The 26,949-nt window shown below is 36.7% G+C and overlaps 1 protein-coding gene and 1 long non-coding RNA gene across 4 annotated transcripts in view; one reads left to right on the top strand and one right to left on the bottom strand.

Moving 5' to 3' along the window:
- Positions 1-26,949, bottom strand: part of LOC106700667 (uncharacterized) — an 82,000-nt gene that overhangs the window by 28,390 nt on the left and 26,661 nt on the right. For all 3 annotated transcript variants that reach the window (XR_011463636.1, XR_011463634.1, XR_011463633.1), the window contains exon 3: positions 2,686-2,873. This is a non-coding gene — a long non-coding RNA (uncharacterized lncRNA). The remainder of the gene's footprint in view (positions 1-2,685; positions 2,874-26,949) is intronic.
- PTPN22 (protein tyrosine phosphatase non-receptor type 22) overlaps positions 1-26,949 on the top strand; it is a 59,392-nt gene that overhangs the window by 7,516 nt on the left and 24,927 nt on the right. The window contains exons 2-11 of the mRNA XM_070367461.1: positions 9,205-9,313; positions 9,574-9,650; positions 9,781-9,876; positions 10,302-10,340; positions 11,441-11,512; positions 11,629-11,688; positions 12,258-12,400; positions 12,894-12,960; positions 17,769-17,846; positions 21,138-21,224. Of these exons, the coding sequence (XP_070223562.1) occupies positions 9,205-9,313; positions 9,574-9,650; positions 9,781-9,876; positions 10,302-10,340; positions 11,441-11,512; positions 11,629-11,688; positions 12,258-12,400; positions 12,894-12,960; positions 17,769-17,846; positions 21,138-21,224 (828 nt within the window). The remainder of the gene's footprint in view (positions 1-9,204; positions 9,314-9,573; positions 9,651-9,780; positions 9,877-10,301; positions 10,341-11,440; positions 11,513-11,628; positions 11,689-12,257; positions 12,401-12,893; positions 12,961-17,768; positions 17,847-21,137; positions 21,225-26,949) is intronic.

Raw genomic sequence — 26,949 nt, forward strand, 5'->3', positions numbered from 1 at the left:
CTGGGATTCTCCAGGCTAGAATACTGGAGTGGGTTGCCATTTCCTTCTCCAAGCATGAAAGTGAAAAGTGAAAGTGAAGTTGCTCAGTTGTGCCTGACTCTTAAGCGACCCCATGGACTGCAGCCTACCAGGCTCCTCCATCCATGGGATTTTCCAGGCAAGAGTACTGGAGTGGGTTGCCATTGCCTTCTCCGAGAGTGCACTGAGAGAGACCAAATAGTCACTTAGGGTAGTATTAACTATTTTGAGTCACCATAATTCAGTGTCTTGACTTTAGCTTTGTTGGTCTAAAAAATCAATTTTGTCAGTACACTGAGAGATGATCAGAATCAGGCAAATACATATGAAATTCACCAAAAATAAGAATGCCAATTTAGTAATTTTGGGTGGAGAAAAATTGTCAGAATAGAAGTTTGCATTGACTGGCCACCACAGTCTCTGAATTTGGAGAGAAACTTACATGAGAAGCCAATGATAGTAAGAAAGCTGCTTGATAAGCATGGTGATTTTAGTGACCTCAACTGTGATGGTATACAATGTCTTCATCTCTTTGTTTGAACCCTCAGGATAGTGTTCACCACTTTTTTCTGGACACTAATGACTTTATTTTCCTTCTTCTAAACTTAATGAAGATTATCCTCTTCCTTTAATGCATTTTTTAAATCCGATCAATGATAATTTACAGGGGAATAGGTATTCACTTTGGTCAACTACTACAACCAACTGTGGTTTTATTACATGTGCTTTTCAGCCATTGTGTTAAATATGGGTTAAGGCTTGGTTATATGTTTCATGCTGGTCAATTTGATGCATTCCTTTATGGTTAAAACTCCTTAGATGCTTTTTTCTTTTCTATATTGGAGGTAGTCAAGGCATCTTGATTTAAAAAGCACGTGTTAAAAAAAAAGTATGATCATGTGGAAAAAGTGAGTTTAGAGAATGGCAAGTGTGCTAAATATGCATATATGAGTTTGTTGGACGTCTATACGTATTTGTTCAAAGACTGGATGTGAATACAGAAACAGGAACACAGTTTCATACAGGTAGGGTGATGCGATTACAGCGTATTTTCTTCCTTCTAAAAACTGTTTTGGAGAGAGGAAACTGTAAAGGGAAATTCAAATAACATAAAATACAACTAATAACACTTTACTTACCAAATGCCTCTATACTTAAAACATCATAATCTTTATGTTGGTCAGCATTTAGAATTATGCAGGCTTCTACATGGCTGGTATATTGATCTCAAACATTGCTGTTATAACTTTCTGGAGGCAAAATTTGTATACTGGTTCTGATGTATATTTTGTAATATGGATAAAAAGCCTTCAAAACAGGCAAATTCGTTGAACACTCCTAAGAATTCATGAAGGAAATAATGAAAGATATTTATATTGATTCTGGCCACCTATTGTAATATTGTTGGATTGTTTAGGAAGATTGAAAGCAACTTAAATGTCCAAGAGTATAAAGGAATGGGTTAAGTAACTTATGTTGCATCTCATACAATAGAAGGGTCTGCAGGTGGATTCTGTAATGTTTAAGCCACCAGGGAGGCCCACAGATAATGTAGAAGAATGCAAACTGTTAAGTAAAGAGAGCAAGTTATAAAACCCTATGTGCAGTATGAGCCCATCTTCATTACACACGTGAATAAAAGGCTGGAATGTAATATTTCAAAATATTAAGAATAATTAACTCTGAGGGTTATAGATAAGGTGATTTTTAATCATCTTTTTATGGGTTCTGTATATTCTAAAAATTTCTGCAATTCATATGTGTTACTTTTTACTTTAAAAAATCTATATTAAAATTTTTCTTTTAGTGTTGTTGGGTTCCATTTAAACAATAAAAAGCAAAAAAAAGAATTTTATGCTTCCTGGATATGAGGTGCTTTTGTAGAAAAGGTAAATACGGAATTTATTAATACAAAGACATTTATTAAATATGAAGCATTCAATGAACCCTAATAGAAAGAAGATATCCAGTCCTGAAGGTCAAGTGCTAATGTCGGTTTATAATGCACTAGAAGTCAGGTTGGTGTTGTAGCAACTTGTGAAGACTTTAACATAGACAGACCAGAGAAGACCTGGATACATCTTAGCTCTATAGAGAAGATATAGATACATCCTAGTTCTGTATTTATTTATAACAATACTAGCCAAGCAGTTATGAACACAGTACCTCCTGCATAGCAAGTGCACAAACATCTGTTGGGTTGAAATGACTCATTTATGGGAACTGGCCTATCACTTGAACAAACTTATCAGCATTTCCTGACTTTTGTACCCATTATGCTCAGTCCCTCAGTTGTGTCTGACTGTCTGCAACACTATGGACTTTAGCCCGCCAGGCTCCTCTCTCCGTGGAATTTTCCAGGCAAGAATCATGGAGTCAGTTGCCATTTCCTACTCCATTGTACCCATTAAGGTGCAGATTTTTTTAGTGCTTCCATTAGAATAAATATATCATATTATCCGTAAAGCTCGTTTATTCCAGTTCCATCTTCAGCCTCCAGTCCCATGTAGGACCATCCAGTCCCATGTTTAAAGTTATTCACTGGACATTTAAAATACATTTAAATCCATTTCTTTTTGCCATATCCTTACATTTTATTGATCTAAATTTGAAACTCTTTGTTTACTCATCCAAGTTTAGCTACTGCTTTCCCACTTGCTCACTTACCTGACCAATGTGTGGCAACACGATCCCCGTAAGCTTGCCTGTCTAGTTGAAGATGATTGCGTGCACACTCAGGGCCAGTTCAGTCTTGTTCCCCATTCCTGCTAGTGGTAGCCTTGTTTGCTGGACATAAAGGCCTGAACTCCTAATTCCATTCCTTTGCATTCATGCTGTCTCTATCCTGTTGGAGACTTGGAATAGATAAAACTGTAATATTACAATACTGTAATATTGTAAGGCGATGAAGAACTACCTTAAGACACTTCAACTTTGAGTCCCCTCTTCTGCCTAGCTCAGGAGGGCCAAGGTTGATTTTTCCCCACACCCAGATGTAACTTATGCTCTGTTTTCTATACAATAGTGTAGTCCTCCAAGGCAGAGAGTGCGAACACCAAATGCGGTCTTGTGCTTTCTTCTTTCTTCCTGTTCTCTTTTGAGAGTGATGTTGATTCATTTACTAGCAATTGCTTTTCTAGTCAGTGAAAAAGAGCATGCAATAGATTCAGTCCTGATTTCCACAATTTCATAGCCAGAACCTCAGTTCTGTTTTCCTGTCTTGAAATGGGGGTGCTTTCCTGGTGGTCCAGAGGCTAAGACTCCATGCTCCCAATGCAGAGGGCCTAGGTTCCATCCCTGGTCGGGGAACTAGATCCCACATGCCACAACTGAGAGTTCAAATGCCCCAACTAAAGATCCTGCATAGTGCAACGAAGATGGAAAATCCTGCATGTGGCAACTAAGACCCAGCACAGCCAAATAAATAAATAAAAATAAATATTAAAAAATTATTCCAAAAAAAAAAAGAAAGAAAGAAAAGGGGTATAGTCCACAAACCAAATCAGCATACTTTTAGCTTATCAAGCATATGCACAGAATCATTTCTCATACATTACAAATGATCAGGACTCAGGAGGCCCCTTTTCTCTATTCTCTCAGCAGCTTTTCTTCATTCCCTGATTTCTCTCATTGGTGCTGCCTTTAGGGAACTCATATCCACTTTGCGGTTGGTAGAGAAATACTTTCTCCCTTCAACCTCTCTTTTCTCCCCCAACCCAACCCACCCTCATGGCTCTGCTTTCTCTTTTATACTCTTTTCCTTCCAACCTTCAGATTTTCTCTTATTCTTGTGAGGTTTACTAGTTCTCTGTCCTGAGTTGGCTCTGCTTTATTCCCTGGTTGGGTGTTGGAGCCCTGAGGGTCTAGCAGAGAGAGAAGGGGAGTGAGAAAAAGACCTTCACAGTAATCTGACCTTTAGGTAAGACATCTGAAAAAAAAAAAAAAATCTTTCACACTTTCCAAATTAACAGTTCTACAGGCATTTCCTATGTGATGTTTTGCTAAAAGAATGTCTGCATTTGTCATCCAGCCAGATAACTCTGGGAGAAGGAACAGAGTAGGAAATAAAAATCCATTCTCTTAGAGGAAAACATAGGCAGAACACTCGACGACATAAATCAAAGCAAGATCCTCTATGACCCACCTCCTAGAGTAATGGAAATAAAAACAAAAGTAAACAAGTAGGACCTGATTAAATTTAAAAGCTTTTGCACAGCAAAGGAAACTATAAGCAAAGTGAAAAGACAGCCCTCAAAATGGAAGAAAATAATAGCAAATGAAACAACTGACAAAGGATTAATTTCCAAAATAGACAAGCAGCTCATATAACTCATCGTCAGACAAACAACCGAATCAAAAAGTGGGAAAAAGACCTAAACAGACAGTTCTCCAAAGGAGACATATGGATGGCTAATAAACACATGAAAAGGTGCTCAACATCACTCATTATTAGAGAAATACAAATCAAAACTACTATGAGATGTCACCTTACACCAGTCAGAATGGCATCATCAAAAAGTCTACAAACAATAAATGCTGGAGAGGGTGAGGAGAAAAGGGAACGCTCTTGCACTGTTGTTGGGAATGTAAAGTGATACAGTCACTATGGAAGACGGTATGGAGATTCCTTAAAAAACTAGGAATAAAACCACCATATGACACAGCAATCCCACTCCTACGCATATACCCTGAGGAAACCAAAATCGAAAGAGACACATGTATCCTATTGTTCATTGCAGCACTATTTACAATAGCTAGAACATGCAAGCAACCTAGATGTCCATCAACAGATGAATGGATAAAGAAGTTGTGGTACATATACACAATGGAATATTACTCAGCCATGAAAAGGAATGCCTCTGAGTCAGCTCTGATGAGCTGGATGAACCTAGAACCTATTATACAGTGAAGTGAGTCAGAAAGGGAAAGATAAATATCATATTCTAATGCATATATATGAAATCTAGAAAAATGGTACTGAAGAATTTATCTACAGGCCAACAATAGAGAAACAGACAGAGAACAGACTTATGGACATGGGGAGAGGGGAGGAGAGGGTGAGATGTATGGAAAGAGTGACATGTAAACTTATATTACCATGTGTAAAATAGATAGCCAATAGGAATTTGCTGTATGGAAACTCAGGAAACTCAAACAGGGGCTTTGTATCAATCTAGAAGGGTGGGATGGGGTAGGAGATGGGAGGGAGGTTCAAAAGGGAGAGGATATATGTACACCTATGGCTGATTCATGCTGAGGTTTGACAGAAAACAGCAAAATTCTGTAAAGCAATTATCCTTCAATAAAAAATTAATTAATTAAAAAAATCCATTCTCTCCCATTGTTGAAGGTGGCAGTCAAGACAGCTAAACAATAATACATTACACATATATAAAACTTTTATCTGTGAAATTTTGCCAAATTAATTCAGGCATACCTTTCAAAAAGAACTTTGGCTATGGCATTCTCCCTGGAAAGCATTCCACAAGTGAGCAAAGCAAGACAAACAAAAACAGTATAACAGTATAAACTGTTCTGGAGAGTTTTAGAATGAGCTTCTCTGGGATTTGACATCTTTTCAGCAGCCCTAGAATCAATGGCTAGTTGAAAATTATCATTATAAAGGTGCACAAGATCAGAGAGAGCTGAAAATTGGTATAACTTGGATATTGGCATAAGTTGGAAATATTTTACGGTCTTTCATGTATTTGTGTTACATCCTTAAATTCTGAAACTAGTCCGCTTTCATCCATTTTGGTGTAAAAATATGCTACATAAAGATAATTTCAGCATCTCTCTTCCTAAATTCAATTCTGAAAACCCACAAGAATTCAAACCATGGTAAGAAACTAGGATTTAACAAGTGACTATATATCTGCTTTTATATAGGTTGCCTGTGTCTGATTTAACTCTAGAAACAGAAAAAAATGGTCATTAAAACAATACATGCTGGCATTTGTGGTCCAGCAGATAAGCAGACAGTTGTCTGTTCCATTTGTCATTGTTATTTGGAAAAAGCATTCTCTTCTATACTTTGAGTTGTTATAATGATTAATGATCTATTTATTATTTGGAATCAGTTTAATTAGATTCAAGATATTTGATAATTTGTTGTATAATGAAGTCCCAGCTAACAAATCTCTCATGACCCCAACTTTTTCCCTCTCCTTGCAGACTCAGCTATTAAGTTACCCTGAGCTAATTTTGAAATCTAATGATGAATTTGGATGATTTGTTGGAACAAATTTTTATTTTCACCTACCTTTCTTATCTCTGTCTCTCTGTGTCATCATTCCTTTATTTTAGATTCTCCCTTTCTCACCCATTTTTAAAAAATGACTTAAGTTATTAGTGTCCTTAAGTAAACTCCTACAGATAGATATACATCCTAATTATGTGAAAACTCTACATGAAATATAAACAATTAAGTAAAATAGTGATTTCCTTCTTTTTAAGTTTTTTTTTTTCGCTTATTGCCAGTCACATGAGAAATTTTCTTTTTCTATTTCCTTATTGCTATCTATTAGTTTACCCTGTGGAAAAAAATAGTCCATAATCATGGGTGAGAAAAGCAGAAGCAGTACTGGGTATATAAATTTTTATGAGAAAGGAAAGGAAACCCATAGTTTTAAAGGAGTGATGTTACATATAATTGTCAGTGACATCAGTTTGTACAATCTTGAAAGAAGCTAGAAATGAATCTTTGGGAGACTCATAACTGTAGGACAGTAGGGAATATGGGAAAATTAACTTGGGATCCAACTGAGGAGAATCAGAAAAACCCGGTTAAGGAGTTTTTCTTTTTTTCTAGTAGCAAGAGAGATTAGCTGAAGTAGTTTTTAGCATGAGAGAGATAAGGAAAGCAATAGTTTAGTACGATTGCTGCTGCTGCTGCTGCTAAGTCACTTCAGTCGGGTCCGACTCTGTGTGACCCCATAGACGGCAGCCCACCAGGCTCCCCCATCCCTGGGATTCTCCAGGCAAGAATACTGGAGTGGGTTGCCATTTCCTTCTCCAATGCATGAAAGTGAAAAGTGAAAGTGAAGTCGCTCAGTCATTTCCGACTCTCAGAGACCCCATGGACTGCAGCCTACCAGGCTCCTCCATCCATGGGATTTTCCAGGCAAGTGGAGTGGGGTGCCATTGCCTTTTCCACAGTAAGGACAGTGATGATTTTAGTTTGGGATGTGCTCAGTTTGAGACATCTAAGTGGAGATGTCTAGAACGTGGTTGGAAATTCAGGACTGGAAATTAGTAATCAAATCTCATTGAAAAAAATTGAAAGTTATCCAATAGGGGTTGGAATTATAATTCAATGTGAATCACTTAGATACATTTTTAAAAACATTGGTACGTCTTCTATGATGATGTTTCTGAGCAAATGTACTTAGTGAGAAGAGCAGAGAGTTGAGGACCTAACTTTGGAATGTTGGATAATTAACAATTAGAGACAGAAGCAGACATACAGGCATTAAGAAAGAATGTGAAGAGGGAAAGAGAAGTCAGAAAAGAAAGAGGAGAACCAAAATGATATAGACTAATAAGGGCAAAAGGAGGAGGAAATTTCAAGAAGGAAGTTAAGTTAAAGAGAATGAAGACTGAGAAGATGCTGAGGGATCTGACCCATAGGAAGTAAATAATAATCTTCACATGACCAAGTCATCATTAAATAGTGGGTAAATAATGAAAATTATTTTCTGCAGTTCAAGTCAATAAATATTTATTAGCTACCACGGATGTTTTTCCCTTGTCTTTCTCAAACTGAGTAACAGTCAATACAGTTTTCAGATCTACTACATGAAGTTTCTTTGAGTCATAATGGGATCTGGGATGAAGATGATTCATTACATGGAGTGAAGTTGATTCATCAGATGGAGCTAAAGAGGAACTATCATTTCTTCTGACCCAAAATTTCACTCTGTACTATAATATTGGCAAGTGAGAATAATTTTATTTATTTATTGTTTTAGTAACAACACCTTTTCTTTATTAAACAGGTACTCTGTACCAGTACTGCACATATGATAACTCATTTAATTCACTCACAACTCTAAGACAAATATTCTCCCACTTTACTTAAAAAGCAACTGAGACACTGAAAGATTAAATAACTTGCCCAACTTCATTCAGCCAGTACTGTGCCCATCTCGGATATATACACTGGAATCAACCACAAAGCTGGTTAACAATACAGATGCCCACACATCTCCAGTGACTGCCGTTAGTCATGGGATACAGGTCACAACATAGGTTAAGCGCTGACTCCAGTTCTAGGCTACCTCAGTTTAGAATTCTGAACATTGTGTTTGGTAGTTTTGTGATCTTGGGGCACTTATTTCTCTGTGCCTCAGTTTCCTCATCTTTAAAACAGAGAATAAGGAGATACTTTTAAGGAGACACTTCACTGCCTTTTTCAACCATATTATGCTACCCTCTGACTGACCCAGATCATAGTCTACAAATGAAATGTGATACTATTTAAAGATTCATGTTTGGTTGAGGGGTGGGCTTGAAGTTTAGGTTATATAAAAGAATGACTGCTTTGGGGACTGAAATCTTGGAAATTTTGCTAACTAGAGAGATGGTATTCATCTTAAGCTCCATTTCTACTTAAAATAGTCCTGTAATAGCTGTAAAGAAAGTCAGTCAAACGTTTACTATCTGTCTCTTTGGATGGAACACAGAATTTGTGCTCAGAAGATGTTATTTTTTAAAAAATATTCACTAGTTTCACCTCTAAGTTTTTTCTATTTGTAGCTCAGTTGCCTTAAGTGTGATCTTTTCACTTCTCCAAATGTCACTGAACCCTGTTGTCCTTATGCTCTGGGCTCCCTTGTGAATGGAACCAGCCCTAGAGGATACTATGTGTGAGTGTGTGTTAGTTGTTCAGTTGTGTCTGTCTCTTTACAACCCCATGGACTGTAACCTGCCAGACTCCTCTGTCCATGGGATTCTCCAGGCAAGAATACTGGAGTAGGTAGCCATTCCCTTCTCCAGGGGATCTTCCTGACCCAGAGATCAAACCTGGGTCTCCTGCACTGCAGGCAGATTCTTTACAGTCTGAGCCACCAGGGAAGCTAAAACAGCTAAAGTGGAATATTTGGGCAGAGGGGAAGGAAATCTCTCTAGAGATAGCTTCTTGCCTCTTTTCCCTAGGATGATTGAATTATTGTGATTTTATTACAGACGCTGAAAAGATTATCCTCCAAGTATAAGGCAGATAAAACCTATCCTACAACTGTGGCTGAGAGGCCCAAGAATATCAAGAAAAACAGATACAAGGATATTTTGCCCTGTAAGTTTCATTTCTCCCTTTAAACTTTACCTTTCCCCTAATTCAGTCATCTTATCTCTTTTTACCCATTGGTTGCTATTCCTAATCCTGGATCATGGCTTTGACAAATTAGTTTGTACTGTATATGACTACAAAAGAACATTCACTCATTCATTCACTCTTTAATCACTTATGAGCATCCACTATTCACAGTGCTAGTTTCAGACTTACAGAAGCCCTCTGACCAAACCCTCTTAATTAGTCTTTCTTTTGTATTATAGATGACCATAGCCTAGTAGAACTGTGCATGATAACCTCTGATGAGGATTCCAGCTACATCAATGCCAACTTCATTAAGGTACATTGAATATTCTGTATTTCTCTAGGTACTTAAAAAAATGGGGGTGGGGTGGGGGGTGGAGGAATACTAGACAAGAAGAAGAGCATGTTTTTTGTAGTTACCCCATGTAATTTCTCTTTCCCTTTAGGGAGTTTATGGACCCAAGACTTATATTGCCACCCAGGGACCTTTGCCTACAACTGTCCTGGACTTCTGGAGGATGATTTGGGAATACAGCATCCTGGTAAGTGCAGAGTTGCTTTTTTTTTTTTTGTTACTATATTCTCTAGTTCTTAGAGATGTGGGGATAGGGTGGCGGGGTAAGGGACTGAGGTTTCCTATGTATCAGAATCATTGCTTTTTGGGGTCAGTTGCTAGAATTTTGGTGTTCAGGCAACTTTAGTCAAAATCACAGTCACTATTGTTCAGGGAAACAAAAGTTCTCGTTCTAACAGTCTCATTTGTTAACAAGAATTTATTGATTTGAACAGAGAAAAGGGAAGTGAGGACAAAGAAAGAAGAGTAGGAGCAACATTTTATAATTTATTAGGATTTCTTTTTCAGTTATAAAAAAAAAAAAAAAAGTACGACACTTTTGGACTCTGGGACTCATGTATTAACTGCTTTTCTAACTGTATCAGTGTTTAAGTCTCTATTTTATCACCCTAGATCATTGTTATGGCGTGCATGGAGTTTGAAATGGGAAAGGTGAGTTGCTGTTTAGTAAACCTAAAGGAAAAAAGAAAACGAAGGGGGAAACTTGGTAGCAGAATTTTCCTTAACTGTGACTTGGTAGACATTTATGCTCATCTTCCTAGTCTTCAGTTTGGGAAGGCCAAATGATTCTCAAGGCTTTTTTTTAAACCCGTGAGAACCTCTTTTGCCCATTTCCCCTGTGTTTTAAAAATAAAGTATACTTTTTAAAATAACAATTCATTTTCCCGTTGTTATTAATCAGACATTTTAGACTGCCAGTCAGAGCTCCTTTTGTGCCACTTGGCAAGGCCTTCACTAACCATGTATGGCTGGTGAACACTTGAAATATGCTGGTGTGGCTAAGGAACTCAGCTTATCTTAATGCATTTAAATTTAAAGAATGATATTTAATTCAGTTATTGGAAAATCTAATTTGGACTTGGGTATGTGAATCTTTTTCAACCATAGATTTTATGAAATCTAAATGGATATAAAATATTTCCAATGAAAATTTAGCATAGCAACTGAAACATGCTTTAAATATAAAATATATACTAGATTTTGAAGACAGTTTAAAAATGTCAAATATCTAATAACCATTTTAGTTTGATTACAACTTGAAATTTTTTTTAATTTATTGGGCTAAGATATATTATAACAATTAACCCTACTATTTTTTTTCATTTTTGAATGTGGCTATTAGAAAAGTCTTAATTATATATGTAGCTCATATTATATTTCTATTGAACAACACTCTTTGAAACTACTGTTGCCATTCTGAATCGATACAATTCCAATGAAAACCAAGGGAACTTGGGGTTTCAGTTAGCTGGTGTAGCTTTGTTTTAATCCTTTTGAAATACTGAAAATGTCAGATCCCTATTTCTACTTTTTGAGACTTCCAGGAAGTCTTAAATTTGTATATCCTTTAAGGTTTGTTTTCCCATCTTTGGAAAATTCAGACTTGTGTTGAAGTCCAAGGGCATTAGAAATTCCTAACCTAGGGTAAAGAACACAGCTGAATTTGCTTCTGAATGGGGGATAGGGTTTCATTGTCCAGGAAAGACTAGAATATATGGAAGGAAATCACCACCTTTTGCCTTGTGCAACAGAAAAAATGTGAGCGCTACTGGGCTGAACCAGGAGACACGCAACTGCAACTTGGTCCTTTCTCCATATCCTGTGTAAGTATGATGTCTATTTCCGCTTTGGCTGAGCAGATGCTCCAGAACCTACTTTATAGAGAGTAGTTTTTGAATATTAGTCTTTGAAATAACTAATATTTTGATTTACTTCTTAGGAAGCTGAAAATAGAAAATCTGATTATACAATCAGGACTCTAAAAGCCAAGTTCAATAGTGTAAGTATAGAACACTAAATGTAAACTCAAAGCCCACAGAGACCAGGCAAGTAAATGTACATGTATATGATGCAGTCTGGACATATCATAATAGGGGATGGAAGGGCCTTTGATGTTCTGGATAGCCCATAATATCCAAAAGAGACCTTTGGTGTAATCTGTGTTCCCCAACCTATTTCACACCAATGGCCCACATATAAAATGATATTATTTCTAGGGTGAATAGAGGCTGGGAACCAACTTGAAAGCTCAGACTCCTCTGTTTCTCTAAGGCAAAGGGATTTAGTACCTCAGCCTGCCTGTGACTCATTTAAAGGATACCAGTTGGGAAGCTCTGGTTTGGACCATTTTCACATCTACCTTCTCTTGTGAGTAGATAGGAACAGGCCAATAGTGAGTGACCTGAAATTACTTATAATTGTTCTTACAGGGCATCTGGTCTGTAGGGAAGAAGATTACATAAATTGCAAAAAAGATAAGATGCTACTTAGTAAGACAGAGTCATCTTGTGATAGAATGAGGTGACATGCTAATCTTGAACTCTCCTTTTATCCTGGTTATTTTTATAGGAAACTCGAACCATCTATCAGTTCCATTATAAGAACTGGCCAGACCATGATGTGCCTTCATCTATAGACCCTATTCTTGAGCTCATTTGGGATGTGCGTTGTTACCAAGACGATAACAGTGTTCCCATATGCATTCACTGCAGGTATGATGCTGTTGTGTGAACCTTCTCCCCAGAATAAACCAAATGTCACACTCAGGCCAGGACTTCTGCTTTTAACCAAAGGAAGACTGACTTTGTTGGAACTCAAACCCTATGTAGATGTAGGTTTCTAATTTGAGGCTCATGTTTTCCAGTCAGTCAGAAAGGAATCAAGTTTAAAAATGAGAATGATTGAAAGAGAAAGGTCAATAGAAGAAACTCTGATAAATTCAACCTGAGAGTTAATGATTTTTTTTTCTGGTAAATTACTTGTGAACAGCACAACTCTAGAGATGTTTTGCTGTGAGAACTTGCCTAAGACCTGTCCTGAGGCTTGGTGTAGTCTGTGGCAACTGAAAAACGTGTTCTGGGAAATGGTAGGGTTTAGACAGTTTCATGGTCTCTAGATTTCTTCTTCCTCAAATCTGCTGGTGAAATTTTTTAGCTACAATCCACTCTCTGCAACTATACATGCTACTGTGATCTTTCATTTCAGTGCTGGTTGTGGAAGGACTGGTGTTCTCTGTGCTATTGATTACACGTGGATGTTGCTAAAAGATGGGGTGAGTTTTTCTCAATAGGCACTTGCTATTTTCTTAACCTTGTTACTTTCAGACTTAGAAATTGTCTGGTTCTTCAAAACATCTATCTTTAGGATTCTAGAATATTCACTTGTAGATTGGCTTTTTCAGACAATTAACTTAGTTCCTAAATTGGTGGTTCTCAAAATGTGGTCCCCAGACAAGAAGCATCAGTATCACCCGGGGAACTCATTAGAAATGCAAACTTTTGGGCCCCACCTCAGATGAACTGAAGCAGAAACTCTGGAGGTGGGGGGGGGGTGGGGCCGGCAAGTTCTCCAGGTGCTTCTGGAGAGTAGTTTTGATAACCACTGTCCTAAATCATAGTTACCCTTCCTTTAGCCAGGTAACTTGCATTAAGAATTTTGCTGCTTTCTGTCAAACCTTAATATGAATCAGCCATAGGTATACATTTATCCCCTCCCTTTTGAACCTCTCTCCCATCTCCCACCCTACCCCACCCCTCTAGATTGATACAGAGCCCTGTTTGAGTTTCCTGAGCCATATAGCAAATTCCTATTGGCTATCTATTTTACATATGGTAATGTAAGTTTCCATGTCACTCTTTCCATACATCTCACCCTCTCCTCCCCTCTCCCCATGTCCATAAGTCTATTCTCTATGTCTGTTTCTCCATTGTTGGCCTGTAAATAAATTCTTCAGTACCATTTTTCTAGATTTCATATATATGCATTAGAATATGATATTTATCTTTCCCTTTCTGACTCACTTCACTGTATAATAGGTTCTAGGTTCATCCAGCTCATCAGAGCTGACTCAGAGGCATTCCTTTTTATGGCTGAGTAATATTCCATTGTGTATACGTACCACAACTTCTTTATCCATTCATCTGTTGATGGACATCTAGGTTGCTTGCATGTTCTAGCTATTGTAAATAGTGCTGCAATGAACAATGGGATACATGTGTCTCTTTCAATTTTGGTTTCCTCAGGGTATATGTGTAGGAGTGGGATTGCTGTGTCATATGGTGGTTTTATTCCTAGTTTTTTAAGGAATCTCCATACCGTCTTCCATAGTGGCTGTATCAATTTACATTCCCAACAACAGTGCAAGAGCGTTCCCTTTTCTCCACACCCTCTCCAGCATTTATTGTTTGTAGACTTTTTGACGATGGCCATTCTGACCGGTGTGAGGTGGTATCTCATAGTAGTTTTGATTTGCATTTCTCTAATAATGAGTGATGTTGAGCACCTTTTCATGTGTTTATTAGCCATCTATATGTCTCCTTTGGAGAACTGTCTGCTTAGGTCTTTTCTCCACTTTTTGATTGGGTTGTTTTTCTTGTATTGAGTTGTATGAGCTGCTTGTCTATTTTGGAAATTAATCCTTTGTCAGTTGTTTCATTTGCTATTATTTTCTCCCATTCTGTGGCTTGTCTTTTCACCTTGCTTATAGTTTTCTTTGCTGTGCAAAAGCTTTTCAGTTTAATCAGGTCCCACTTGTTTACTTTTGTTTTTATTTCCGTTACCTTAGGAGGTGGGTCATAGAGGATCTTGCTTTGATTTATGTCATCGAGTGTTCTGCCTATGTTTTTCTCTAAGAGTTTTATAGTTTCTGGTCTTACATTGAGGTCTGTAATCCATTTTGAGTTTATCTTTGTGTATGGTGTTAGGAAGTTTCATTCTTTTACATGTAGCTGTCCAGTTTTCCCAGCACCATTTATTGAAGAGGCTGTCTTTGCCCCATTGTATATTCTTGCCTCCTTTGTCAAAAATAAGGTACCCATAGGTGCATGGGTTTATTTCTGGGCTTTCTATCTTGTTCCATTGGTCTATATTTCTGTTTTTGTGCCAGTACCATAGTGTGTTGATGACCGTAGCTTTGTAGTATAATCTGAAGGCAGGAAGGTTGATTCTTCTGGCTCCATTTTTCTTTCTCAAGACTGCTTTGGCTATTCGGGGTCTTTTGTGTTTCCATATGAATTGTGAAAGGTTTTGTTCTAATTCTGTGAAAAAAGCCATTGGTAATTTGATAGGGTCACATTGAATCTGTAGATTGCATTTGGTAGTATAGTCATTTTCACAATATTGATTCTTCCTACCCAGGAACATGGAATACCTCTTCATCTGTTTATGTCATCTTTGATTTCTCTCATTAGTGTCTTACAATTTTCTGTGTACAGTTCTTTTGTCTCCTTAGGTAAGTTTATTCCTAGATATTTAATTCTTTTTGTTGCAGTGGTGAATGGGATTGATTCCTTAATTTCTCTTTCTGATTTTTCATTTTTAGTATATAGAAATGCAAGTGATTTCTGTGTATTGATTTTATATCATGCAACTTTGCTAAATTCACCGATTAGCTCTAGGAATTTTCTGATATTATCTTTAGGGTTTTCTATGTACAGTATCATGTCATCTGAAAACAGGGAGAGCTTTACTTCTTCTTTTCTGATCTGGATTTCTTTTATTTCTTTTTCTTCTCTGATTGCTCTAGCTAGGACTTCCAGAAATATGTTGAATAAAAGTGGAGAAAGTGGACACCCTTGTCTTGTTCCTGATCTTAGGGGGAATGCTTTCAGTTTTTCACCATTGAAAACAATGTTTGCTGTAGGCTTATCATATATGGCCTTTACTATGTTGAGGTAGTTTCCTTTTATACCCATTTTTTGAAGAGTTTTAATCATAAATGGGTGCTGAATTTTGTCAAAGGCTTTTTCTGTATCTATTGAGATTATAATATGGTTTTTATCTTTCAATTTGTTAATATAGTTTATCACATTGATTGATTTGTGTATATTGAAGAATCCTTGCATTCCTGGAATAAACCCAACTTGATCATGGTGTGTGAGCTTTTAGATCTGTTGCTGAATTCTATTTGCTAAAATTTTGTTGAGGATTTTGGATCTATGTTCACCAGTGATATTGGCCTATAGTTTTCTTTTTTTGTGCTGTCTTTGTCTGGTTTTGGTATCAGGGTGATAGTGGCCTCATAGAATGAGTTTGGAAGTGTCCCTTCCTTGGCAATTTTTTGAAAGAGTTTTAAAAGGATAGGCATTAGCTCTTCTCTAAATATTTGATAGAATTCTCCCATGAAGTCATCTGGTCCTGGGCTTTTGTTTTTTGGGAGATTTTTGATCACAGCTTCGATTTCAGTGCTTGTAATTGGGTTGTTAATAATTTCTATTTCTTCCTGGTTCAGTCTTTTTTTTTTTTTTTTTTTGCTGTTAGACATGAAGTTATTTATTTATTTTTTTTTGCTATTAGACACAATGTTGTAATGCATGGCCTTCTATATTTACATCTTTTGGCATTTGTCTAAATTATTTCTTTAGGATACATTTTTATTTTTAATTTATTTTTTACTTAAAATTTTTCTTTTTGGAGTATAGTTGATGTACAATGTTATATATAGCAGGTGTACGTGTGTAGTGATTCACAATTTTAAAGATTATATTTCATTTATAGCTATTATAAAATATTGGTCATATTCCCTGTGTTGTACAATATGTTCTTGAGGATACATTTTTAGAATTGCAATTTTTCAGTTTCAAGAAAGCACTCAGTTCTAAGTGCTTCTGTGCCCTATTAGTAAGAAGTACATTAAAAAGTGCATTATCATTGCTTTTAACTCCTAAATAAGCTCACAGGCCAGTAGACTTTCAAGAAAAAACACTACAAAAACTTGAAGAGAAATTTTCAAGTGATAATAATTTCATATTGTTCTTTCCTTGTTTACCTTCCTGTTCCATGGAATTAAAGATGGGGAAAATGGAACTACTTGTAGCCTCTTTTTTTTCTAGATTGAACTTTTCTGAGAATCTGTCCATTTCTTCCAAGTTATCCATTTTATTGCCACATAGTTGTTCATAATAGTCTCTTATAATCTTTGTATTTCTGCATTGTCTGTTGTAACTTCTCCTTTTTCATTTCTAATTTTGTTGATGAGTCTGGCTAAAGGCTGGTCAATTTTGTTTATCTTCTCAAAGAACCAGCTTTTAGTTTTATTAACCTTTACTATTGTTTCTTTCATTTCTTTTTCATTTATTTCTGCTCAGATCTTTATGATTTCCTTCTTCTGCTAATTTTCGGGGTTTTTTTGTTCTTCTTTTTCCAGTTGTTTTAGGTGTAAAGTTAGGTTGTCTATTCGATGTTTTTCTTGTTTCTTGAGGGAGGATTGTATTGCTATAAACTTCCCTCTTAGAACTGCTTTCACTGTATCCTGTAGGTTTTAAGTTGTCATGTTTTCATTGTCATTTGTTTCTAGAAACTTTATTTCCTTTTTGATTTCTTCAGTAACCTCTTGGTTATTTAGAAATGTGTTGTTTAATCTCCACGTGTTTGTGTTTCTTACAGTTTTTTTTTTCTTGTAATTGATATCTTCGCTCGTAGTGTTGTGGTCAGAGAAGATGCCTGATATGATTTCAATTTTCTTTAATTTACTGAGGTTTGATTTGTGACCCAAGATGTGGTCTATCCTGGAGAATGTTCCATGTGCACTTGAGAAGGTGTATTCTTCTACATTTGGATGGAATGTCCTGAAGATATCAATGAGATTCATCTCATCTAATGTATCATTTAAAACTTGTGTTTCCTTATTAATTTTCTGTTTTGATGATCTGTCCATTGGTGTGAGTGGGGTGTTCCCTCATTATATTTTTAACTTCAGACATTTGATCACCCAATGTGAAATCATTCTGAAGAGTTTCTTCAGTATTTCATAAGCTCTAAGTAATGGTTCAAGTGATGAAAAACCTCGTTAGTTTTAAAAGTGCATTCTTTTTTTCTAGATAGGAACAAAAGAGTAAGATATTTTTTCCTTTTATTTGATAGATAATTCCTGAGAACTTCAGTGTTTTTAGTTTGATCCAGGAAATGCGAACACAGAGGCCTTCATTAGTTCAAACTCAGGTATGGACTATGGTGAATAATATAACATGTCTGAGTCTGGTTCCATCTCTTTATTTGGTAACAGCAAGGCATCCAAAAATAGCTGACTGCTTTACTATCGAGGGTTTTGGTCCATTTCCACTTCCTTTAACTCTAAATATCCCAATATTTTTCCTGTATCCCTTGCCCTGGACCAAATTCCTTTCATTCCTTATATTTTATTGTCTGTTCAGAAAATATTAAGAAAGCAATATTTCTTACAAAGGATATTTAAAAAAAATCTACAAACTATTTGACCTATTGGAAAGAAATAGCTGGGTCAGGTTAACCTGAAATTTTGTGGTGGTAATTCATTTCTGAAACCATACAAAATTAGAGATTTGTAATTTCTTCTTCAGGAGATGGTAACAGAATCTGGAGAATTATATTATTTTCTTCATTTTAGAAAATAATAAAAAGTTTAAAAATCATCCATAATCCTGTCACCTAGAGAGAGTCACTGTTACTATTTTTCTATAGTTTTTTCCTGGTCCTTATTGTATGCATATAAAAAAAAAAATTTAAAACTCCACAATTACAACAATCTTATATATATATATATATATATATATATATATATATATGATTATATGTGTATCATAGTATATGATTAACCTACCCCAGAGTGCTCATACCTATTCATTCCATTAGAAATGCTTTCCACCTGTTCTCTCTTCTCCAGCTCACATTCTACCTCTTAGGTGAAACATTCCCAGCCCAAATCTCTCACATTCTATAATATTTCAGCACCCACATGTGTCTGACTCTTTGCGACCCCATGGACTTCTCTAACAATGGAATTCTCCTGACAGGCTTCTCTATCCATGGAATTCTCCAGGCAAGAATAATGGAATGGGTGGCCATTCCCTTCTCCAGAGGATCTTCCCAACCCAAGGATTGAACCTGGGTCTTCTGTATTGTAGGCAGCTTCTTTACCATCTTAGCCACCAGGGAAGCCCAACACCCATATTGTATCCATATTTCAACACTAATAATTTTACCTATATTTCTAAATGGCCTCCATCTTTAAGATAGAGTTAAGCATTCACCCATTCATTCTTTCATCAAACAGTCATTGTTTTTTTTTAGGAAAGAGACCTTTTTCACGGGTATCTCTGATGACTCAGGGATAAACAATCTGTGTACAAAGCGAGAGACGCAGGAGACATAGATTCCATCCCTGGGTTGGGAAGATCCCCTGGAGGAGAGAGTGGCAAACCACTCCAGTATACTTGCCGGGAAAATCCCATGGACAGAGGAGCCTGGTGGTCTACAGTCCATAGGGTCACAAAGAGTTGGACACGACTGTAGAACCTAAGCACACAGCACATTTTGCATAGTTTGTTAGAACTATTTCTTATTGCTAAAATAGTAAGACCCTAGTGTTTAAAGCTGGAGAAGGCAATGGCAACCCACTCCAGTACTCTTGCCTGGAAAATCCCATGGATGGAGGAGCCTGGTAGGCTGCAGTCCATGGGGTCGCAAAGAGTCGGACACGACTGAGTGACTTCACTTTCACTTTTCACTTTTGTGCATTGGAGAAGGAAATGGCAACCCACTCCAGTGTTCTTGCCTGGAGAATCCCAGGGACGGGGGAGCCTGGTGGGCTGCTGTCTATGGGGTCACACAGAGTCGGACACGACTGAAGCGACTTAGCAGCAGCAGCAGTGTTTAAAGCACTTACAAATGAACTTGAACACAGGTTTAGAAGTAAAACAATGACAATGGCACTTTAGATGTTTTTATGTAAAAGTTCTAAATCAAAGGGAAAAAATTAAGAGCTATTATAATATAAACCTTCTGTTTGGCCCACACAGGTTTTCCACTAATAGTTAGTGGAAAAAGAGAATTCTTTTTCATGTGTATGACTGTAGGTGTTTTCTATATTCAACCTTTATTTTATGTGAAATGAAATGTTTATGTGAAATGAAAGCATTGGCTGGTTAAGGCTGTCAGAGTTAAGGCCAATCCATGTAGATGTATAAAGATTCCAGGAAGTATGCAACCTAATTGTATAACATTAAACTGTATTACTGAATCAATAAATAAAGCCATACATCATTTCAGAAAAAGTCCATGTAAGAGTTGGAAGACAGCTAACATAGTTTTAAGTGAGCTTTCACATTTTGGCATTATCAACAACTATTTGGACAAATAACTTATCTGCTGTAGCTGCTTTTTCTGATACTGCTCTAACCAGGAAACAGCACTGTAACCAGATGAGTGCTTCCTGTCTGATTTTCCTGTCTTCTTTAGAAAAAATTGAAGAGTGGGACAATGGCTATGTTGGATGATACAGACTCTGCACTATTCTCCTGCTACAATTATTTTTGGCAAAAGTTATATTTTGTTTGTACACGATTGTGTGAAGTGTCATTGAAAAACCTGAATAGGCCTATTTAGATGAAAAATAGATCCAAAAATCAAGTGCTTGAGCAGGTACAGAGGCAAAAACAAGGTAGTAAAAACCCATAAACCTGTAATTATAGCGGTCTCATTTCTCTGCAGTGGAATTCCTTTATAACCACAAATTTCCAAACTCTATTTAGTGGTCTTCTTTTCTTTGGTATCCTTTGCTAAGACAGACTTTCAGCAGCTTGATCCAAATGCACTAAACTAAGAGTCAAAGGTTCAGGTACTAACCCAAGACATTGAAATTACTTCTGAATGATCTCAGACAAATCATTAACAGGGTTAACAACCTAGCTACTTTACAGATCAACTGTGAGAGTCATATTGAAGCTATCTGTTAGCCATCAACAACATTAATCTACCTTTTCCCAGAAGAGATGAATTACCCCCGAAAAAATGCATCTGGAATGAAATAAAAAACAATTTTTTTTGGCCATGTGGCATGCAGAATTTTAGTTTCCCCACCAGGGATCAAACCTGTGCCCCTTGCAATGGAAGAGCAGAGTCTTAAACACTGGACCTCCAGGGAAGTCCCTGGAATGAAAATTTTAAAGTGTGAGCAAACTTTTGTGAGAGAGGATGGTGGAAGGAAAGAGAAATAAGAAAGTGGGGTTAGAATATAAAAAGCATGCTGCAAGGTCCTTGTATATTAGCTAGAGGTAGATCAAATATTTAGCTGTTTCTAGCATCCTAAAAATGTTTTGAAACCTGACATGGGCTGCACAGACATAAGGCACTATCATTAAACTAATGTTTCAGGTTTGCTATACTAGGATTTGATTGGTGTTCATACTCCTGAGATTCTGTTAGTTCACCAAGATTTGTTTATTTTCATTTGTTCCGGTTTGCGATGCTCTTCAGCAACAGTATGAACTGGTCTACAACGCTGTATTAGAACTATTTACGAGACAGATGGATATTATCGGGGATAAACACTCTGGAACAGAGGTACATTTTAAATTTTATGTTTTGTAAAAAAAATGTTTTCGTGTTGATTTTGGTCAAAGGATCTCAGATTAGTTGCAGGGCGACTTATAATTTATCATCACAACTAAACTGGAGTGTCAGATGTGCATGCGGCTGCACTATAAATCTCCTGTGAAGAAGGACAATTTAATTGAAGTACTTTAACTTAGAAAATTAATGTCTTGGTTAACCTTTTGCATACCATTTTAAGCTCAATTTAGAAACCATAGGAGTGGGTGAAAGGGCAAGCATATATTCTGTTTTCATGTTTTAGACAGTCATGCAGCAAGTTAGAAGTTAGAGTGACAATTATAAAGTGAAATTGTAGTTGAATACTTTACATGATTTTTCAGGTTACTCAAGCTTCATTTTGATGGCATATGTATCATCAAATTTTGAAAATATTTTAGAATATCCAAAGGATTCTTAGCTGAAAATGTTGGGTATGAAAACAATTATGATTTGACCAAATTCTAATTGAAAAATATTGAGCATTCTAAATACGTTATTTTGAGCTCATCACAAAAATTGATGTCAAATATTTGGAATCACAAAGTATTAGATTCTGAACAAACCTTAATAAGACTAAATTATTGACTGACCTTCCAGGGTGTATGTAATATATACAAATTAATTAAAATTTTGACACCACATTTTGTATTATGCATCTGAAAATATTCACTGAGTACCTACTGTTTTCACAGTATTAAGAATACAAAGTATATAAGATGTGACTCTCACAACTCCTATCACTTGAATGATGAAGCATTTGGAGTGAAAAAGAAAAAATAAAAAAAAACTCTTGAGGCTAGAGAATGAACTATGCAATCCTATAGTGAATGTCAGCTCTGAAGAAAAAGTGTAGGAGAAGGAGATGAAAACAAGAATATAGTTGCCAGACATTGTTACTTACATCCTGTTCATGCCTACTTCGTTGGCTCGTAGTCCCAAAACAAGTTTAAATAACAGAAGTGATTGCATGACCTAATTTTAGTGGAAGAGATTCTCATGTTTTACTACTAACTGTGATGTTGATTTGATTGGAGTTATTTTATTTGTTTATTTTATTATCTTTTTTGGCTGTGCTGGGTCTTCACTGCTGTGGGAGGGCTTTCTCTAGCTGTGGCAAGTGGGGGCTACTCTCCGTTGCCGTGTGCAAGCTCCTCATTGTGGTGGCTTCTCTTGTTGCAGAGCATGGGCTCTAGGTGCATGGGCTTCATAGTTGCAGCTTGCGGGGTTTAGAGTATGGGCTCAGTAGCTGTGGCGCAAGGGCTCAGTTGCCTCATGGCATGTGAGATTTTTCCAGACCAGGGATTGAACCTGTGTTTCCTGCATTGGCAGGCAAATTCTTCTGGACCACCAGGGAAGTCTGAGATATATCTTTTAATTGTTTAAAGGAAGTATTAATTGACTTCTATTTTATTAAGAATTTTTTCAGAAAGAACGTTGAAGTCTATCAACTGCATATCTTTGCATTTATAGAATGATCACATGGATTTTCTCCTTTGACATGATGATACAGTCATATCCTTGCTTTTCAAATAAAACCTTCTTGAACAAAGAATATTCTCCTAACATGCTGGTGGAGTATGTGGTTTAATACTTTAGGTTCTAGGAAATGTCAGTACTTAGATATAGCCCATGGCTCCAGACAGTTGAGTTGTTTGGAGTGTGCCCTTAGTCAATAAATAGGAACATAGGAACATAGGAACATGGTTCAACCTCCCACAGAAGGAACTGATTAACCTCAGCCAAGGAGGACTTCTGTTTCTGGGAATATCAAGTAGATATACTTTCCCCTATTCTTTCCACTAAATACAACTAGAAACCCTGGACAACATACATATAAAATAAATATAAGAAGACTCTGAAAGATGGAGAGAAGACAGACCATCTAGGAACACTGGGACCCAAGGAATGACATGAAGGTGAGTTCCTTGAGTTTTCTTTTTCTTCATATATCACAGATTTGGAACTGAAGAAACCAACAAATTGGACAGACAACAATAAACCAACAAAATCCTGCTCTCTCCAGTAAAAGAACCAGGAAAGGGGCAGTCCAGCAAACCAGAAAACTTTAAGATACTAAGTATTTTACTTCAGTCAACACCAAAGAAAAAAATGGCCCCCAACCCCACCTATGCCAACAAAGAAGTGGAGAGCCTAGATTTCCATCCTCACAAAAATGGTAATACAGAGAAGGACAACAGGTCAGCTATAAATACTCTATCAGAAGGACAGTGTTATGTGTCATTCTTGTGATCAATCTAATAAAGAAAAATATACAATCATTTAAAACAAGAAAAAGTCAAGTAAAGAGCTAGGAGTTTTATTTCCACTGGCCTGAAATGAGGTTTCCCTGCAGTGTCAATGGAAACCAGGTGGGGAGCCTGAGTTTCTACATGGCAGTAACCTGGTACCCCAGCGTCTCTCCACTGATGGAGTGTCAGAAGAGGCCTAGTGGAGAGTCAGGACTTTCAACATTATCCAGCAGTAATGAGACCACCCAGACCATGGTGTCAATAGAGACCACCTGGAGAGCCTCTTCCATGGTGTCTCCCTTCAGGTGTTAACAGAGACTGAGAAAACTGGTGGGGACTGAATCCACTTGGCAATGGCAAGGCAGTAATGAGGTAGCACCCCCACCCTTCTTCTTTCCCCTGTCAGAATGGGTTTTTAAAAGCTACCCCAGTTAAAAGAGAATAATATAACAATACAAAAACATCTAGATTTCATGTGAAAAATCATTTGTCATACCAAGCACCAGGAGGATCTCAAACCAAATGAGTAAAAGACAATCAACAGATGACAACACTAAGACGACAGAGATGTAAGGATTATCTGACAAAGATTCTAAAGCAGCCATGATTAAAATGCTTCAGTGAGCAATTACAGGCATGTTAAAACAAATGAAAAAATAAAAAGTCTCAGCAAAGTAATATAAAGACCTTGCAAAGAAAGAGAAGATATAAAGAAGAACCGAAAAGGAATTTTACATTTGAAAAATAACGGTAATGGAAACAAAACAGCTCAGTAGAATGGATTTAAGAGCAGAGTACAGGACACAAGGAAAGAATTAATGAATTGAAAGACAAAACAACAGAAACTGCCCAATTTAAGCAATAGAAATAAAATAGACTAAAAAAATAAAATAAAAATAAAATATAGAGCTTTAGGAAACTAAGTGACAATAACAAAACCCCTAGCATTAATGTCATTGATGTCCAAGGAGGAAAGGAGAAAAAAGGCAAGTCTAAAAAAGTACTGAAATTCTCATCATAAGTAAACTTCAGAAAACTAAATAAAAAAATTCTAGGAAGCAGCCAAAGAAAAATGATATTAACTGAAGGGCCGAAATAATTAGAATGAAAATTAATATGTCATCAGAAAACATGGGGGCCAGAAGGAAGTGGCACAGTATTTTACAAGTGCTGAAGGAAAAAAGCTTGTCAACAGATTTCTACATCCAGTAAAAAATATCCTTCAAGAATGAAGGCGAAATCAAGACACTCTCAGGTGAAGAAAAACTAAGGGGATTTGTTGCCAATAGATAGACCTACCCTAAGAAAATGGCAAAGCAATTTTTCTAAATAGAAAGGAAAGGAAAAAATAATATGGTAAGCAACATGGGTAAATATAATAGGTTTTCCTTTTTCTCTTGATTTTTCTAAATTATTTAATGATTGAAGTGAAAATTATAACATTGATATGGTTCTAAATGTATTAGAAGAAATATGTAAGGCAACTGCATTATGAAAAAGGAAGGGTTATACACGTAAAGGGAGGTAAGGCTTCTGTATTGAATTAGTAAAACAGTAATACTTGATGCTTTTGAACTGTGGTGTTGGAGAAGACTCTTGAGAGTCCCTTGGACTGCAAGGAGATCCAACCAGTCCATTCTGAAGATCAGCCCTGGGATTTCTTTGGAAGGAATGATGCTAAAGCTGAAACGCCAGTACTTTGGCCACCTCATGCAAAGAGTTGACTAATTGGAAAAGACTCTGATGCTGGGAGGGATTGGGGGCAGGAGGAGAAGGGGACGGCAGAGGATGAGATGGCTGGAAGGCATCACTGACTCGATGGACGTGAGTCTGGGTGAACTCCGGGAGTTGGTGATGGACAGGGAGGCCTGGCATGCTGTGATTCATGGGGTCGCAAAGAGTCGGACACGACTGAGCGACTGAACTGAACTGACTGAACTGAACACTTACAGACTTTGATAAGTCATGAATATATGGTGTAATTACTAGAGCCACTCCTCCAAAAACTGTACAAAGATATATTTTAAAAAACATTATAGGTAAATCAAAATGAAATTCTAAATATGCAGGAAAGAGAAAAAGGCAGGAAAAAGAAATGAGAAATGAAGAACAAACAGAAAACAACAGGTAAAGTTGGAGACTTAAGCTCTACCACATTAATAATTACACTGAAAGTAAGTAGTACAAATATACCAATTAATAGACAGATTGGCAGCATGTATTGAAAACATGACCCAACTATATGCTGTTTGTAAGAAATACGTTTCAAATATTTAAGTTGGTTTAAAATAAAGGATTAGAAAAATATATATTGTGTAAACATGAATAAAGGGAAAGCAGGAGTAACCATATTAATAACAGAGAGACCTCAGAATAAAGAGTTATTCTCCCACAGAAAGGGAGGGATATTGTATAATGATAAAAGGGTCAATCCACCAGTAAGATGTATTGAACAATCCTAAGTGTGTATGGACCAGACCTGCAAGATAGGTGAAGCAAAAACTGATAGGATTAAAAGGAGCAACAGAAAAATCCACAGTTATATTTGGAGACTTCAATACCCCTCTCTCAAAATGTATAGAACTCAGCAGGAACTGCGCAAGAATATGTGAAAACTTAACACCACCACCACCAACAGGATCAAATTGATATTTATAGGAGTCTCCAGCTAATAACACAAGAATATACATTCTTTTCAAGTCCTGATTGAACGTATACCAAGGTGGATCACATCCTGGGCCGTTAAACAATCTCAAAAATATAAAGAATTGATATCATATAGAATGTATTCTCTGAGTTTTATGGAATGAAAATCAAAGTTGATAACAGAAAAATAACAAGAACCAAGTACTTGGAAACCACATAAGACTCTTCGAAAAAATCCATTGACTCAAAAAAGGAAGTTTAAAGAGAAATTTCTGAAAACCACATTGAACTGAATAAAAATACAAAAATACCACATATTGAGATTTGTCACACACAGCTCCAGAGCAAAGTTTATAGCACCTAAATGCATACAATAAAAAATTGTTATTGTTGTTGTTTAGTCACTAAGTTGTGTCCAGTTCTTTGGTGACCCCATGGACTGTAGCCCGCCAGGCTCCTATGTCCACGGGATTTCCCAGGCAAGAATACTGGAGTGGGTTTCCATTTCCTTCTCCAGGGGATCTTCCTGACCCAGGGATCGCGACAGAGGAGCCTGGCAGACTCTAGTCTATGGGGTTGCAAAGAGTTGAACACAACTTAATGACTAAACAACTAACATATATATATATACACACACATGTATTAAAATATAAATATATATGTGTATATATATATCACATCTTGTTTATTCATCTGTTGATGGACATTTAAATAGCTTCCATATCTTAGCTATTATAAATTGTGCTGCTATGAACATAAGGGTGCATGCATCTTTTCTTCCTTCTTTGTTGAAAACAAGT

This window comes from Bos mutus, chromosome 3 (genome assembly GCF_027580195.1).
Source record: "Bos mutus isolate GX-2022 chromosome 3, NWIPB_WYAK_1.1, whole genome shotgun sequence".
Classification (NCBI taxonomy): domain Eukaryota; kingdom Metazoa; phylum Chordata; class Mammalia; order Artiodactyla; family Bovidae; genus Bos; species Bos mutus.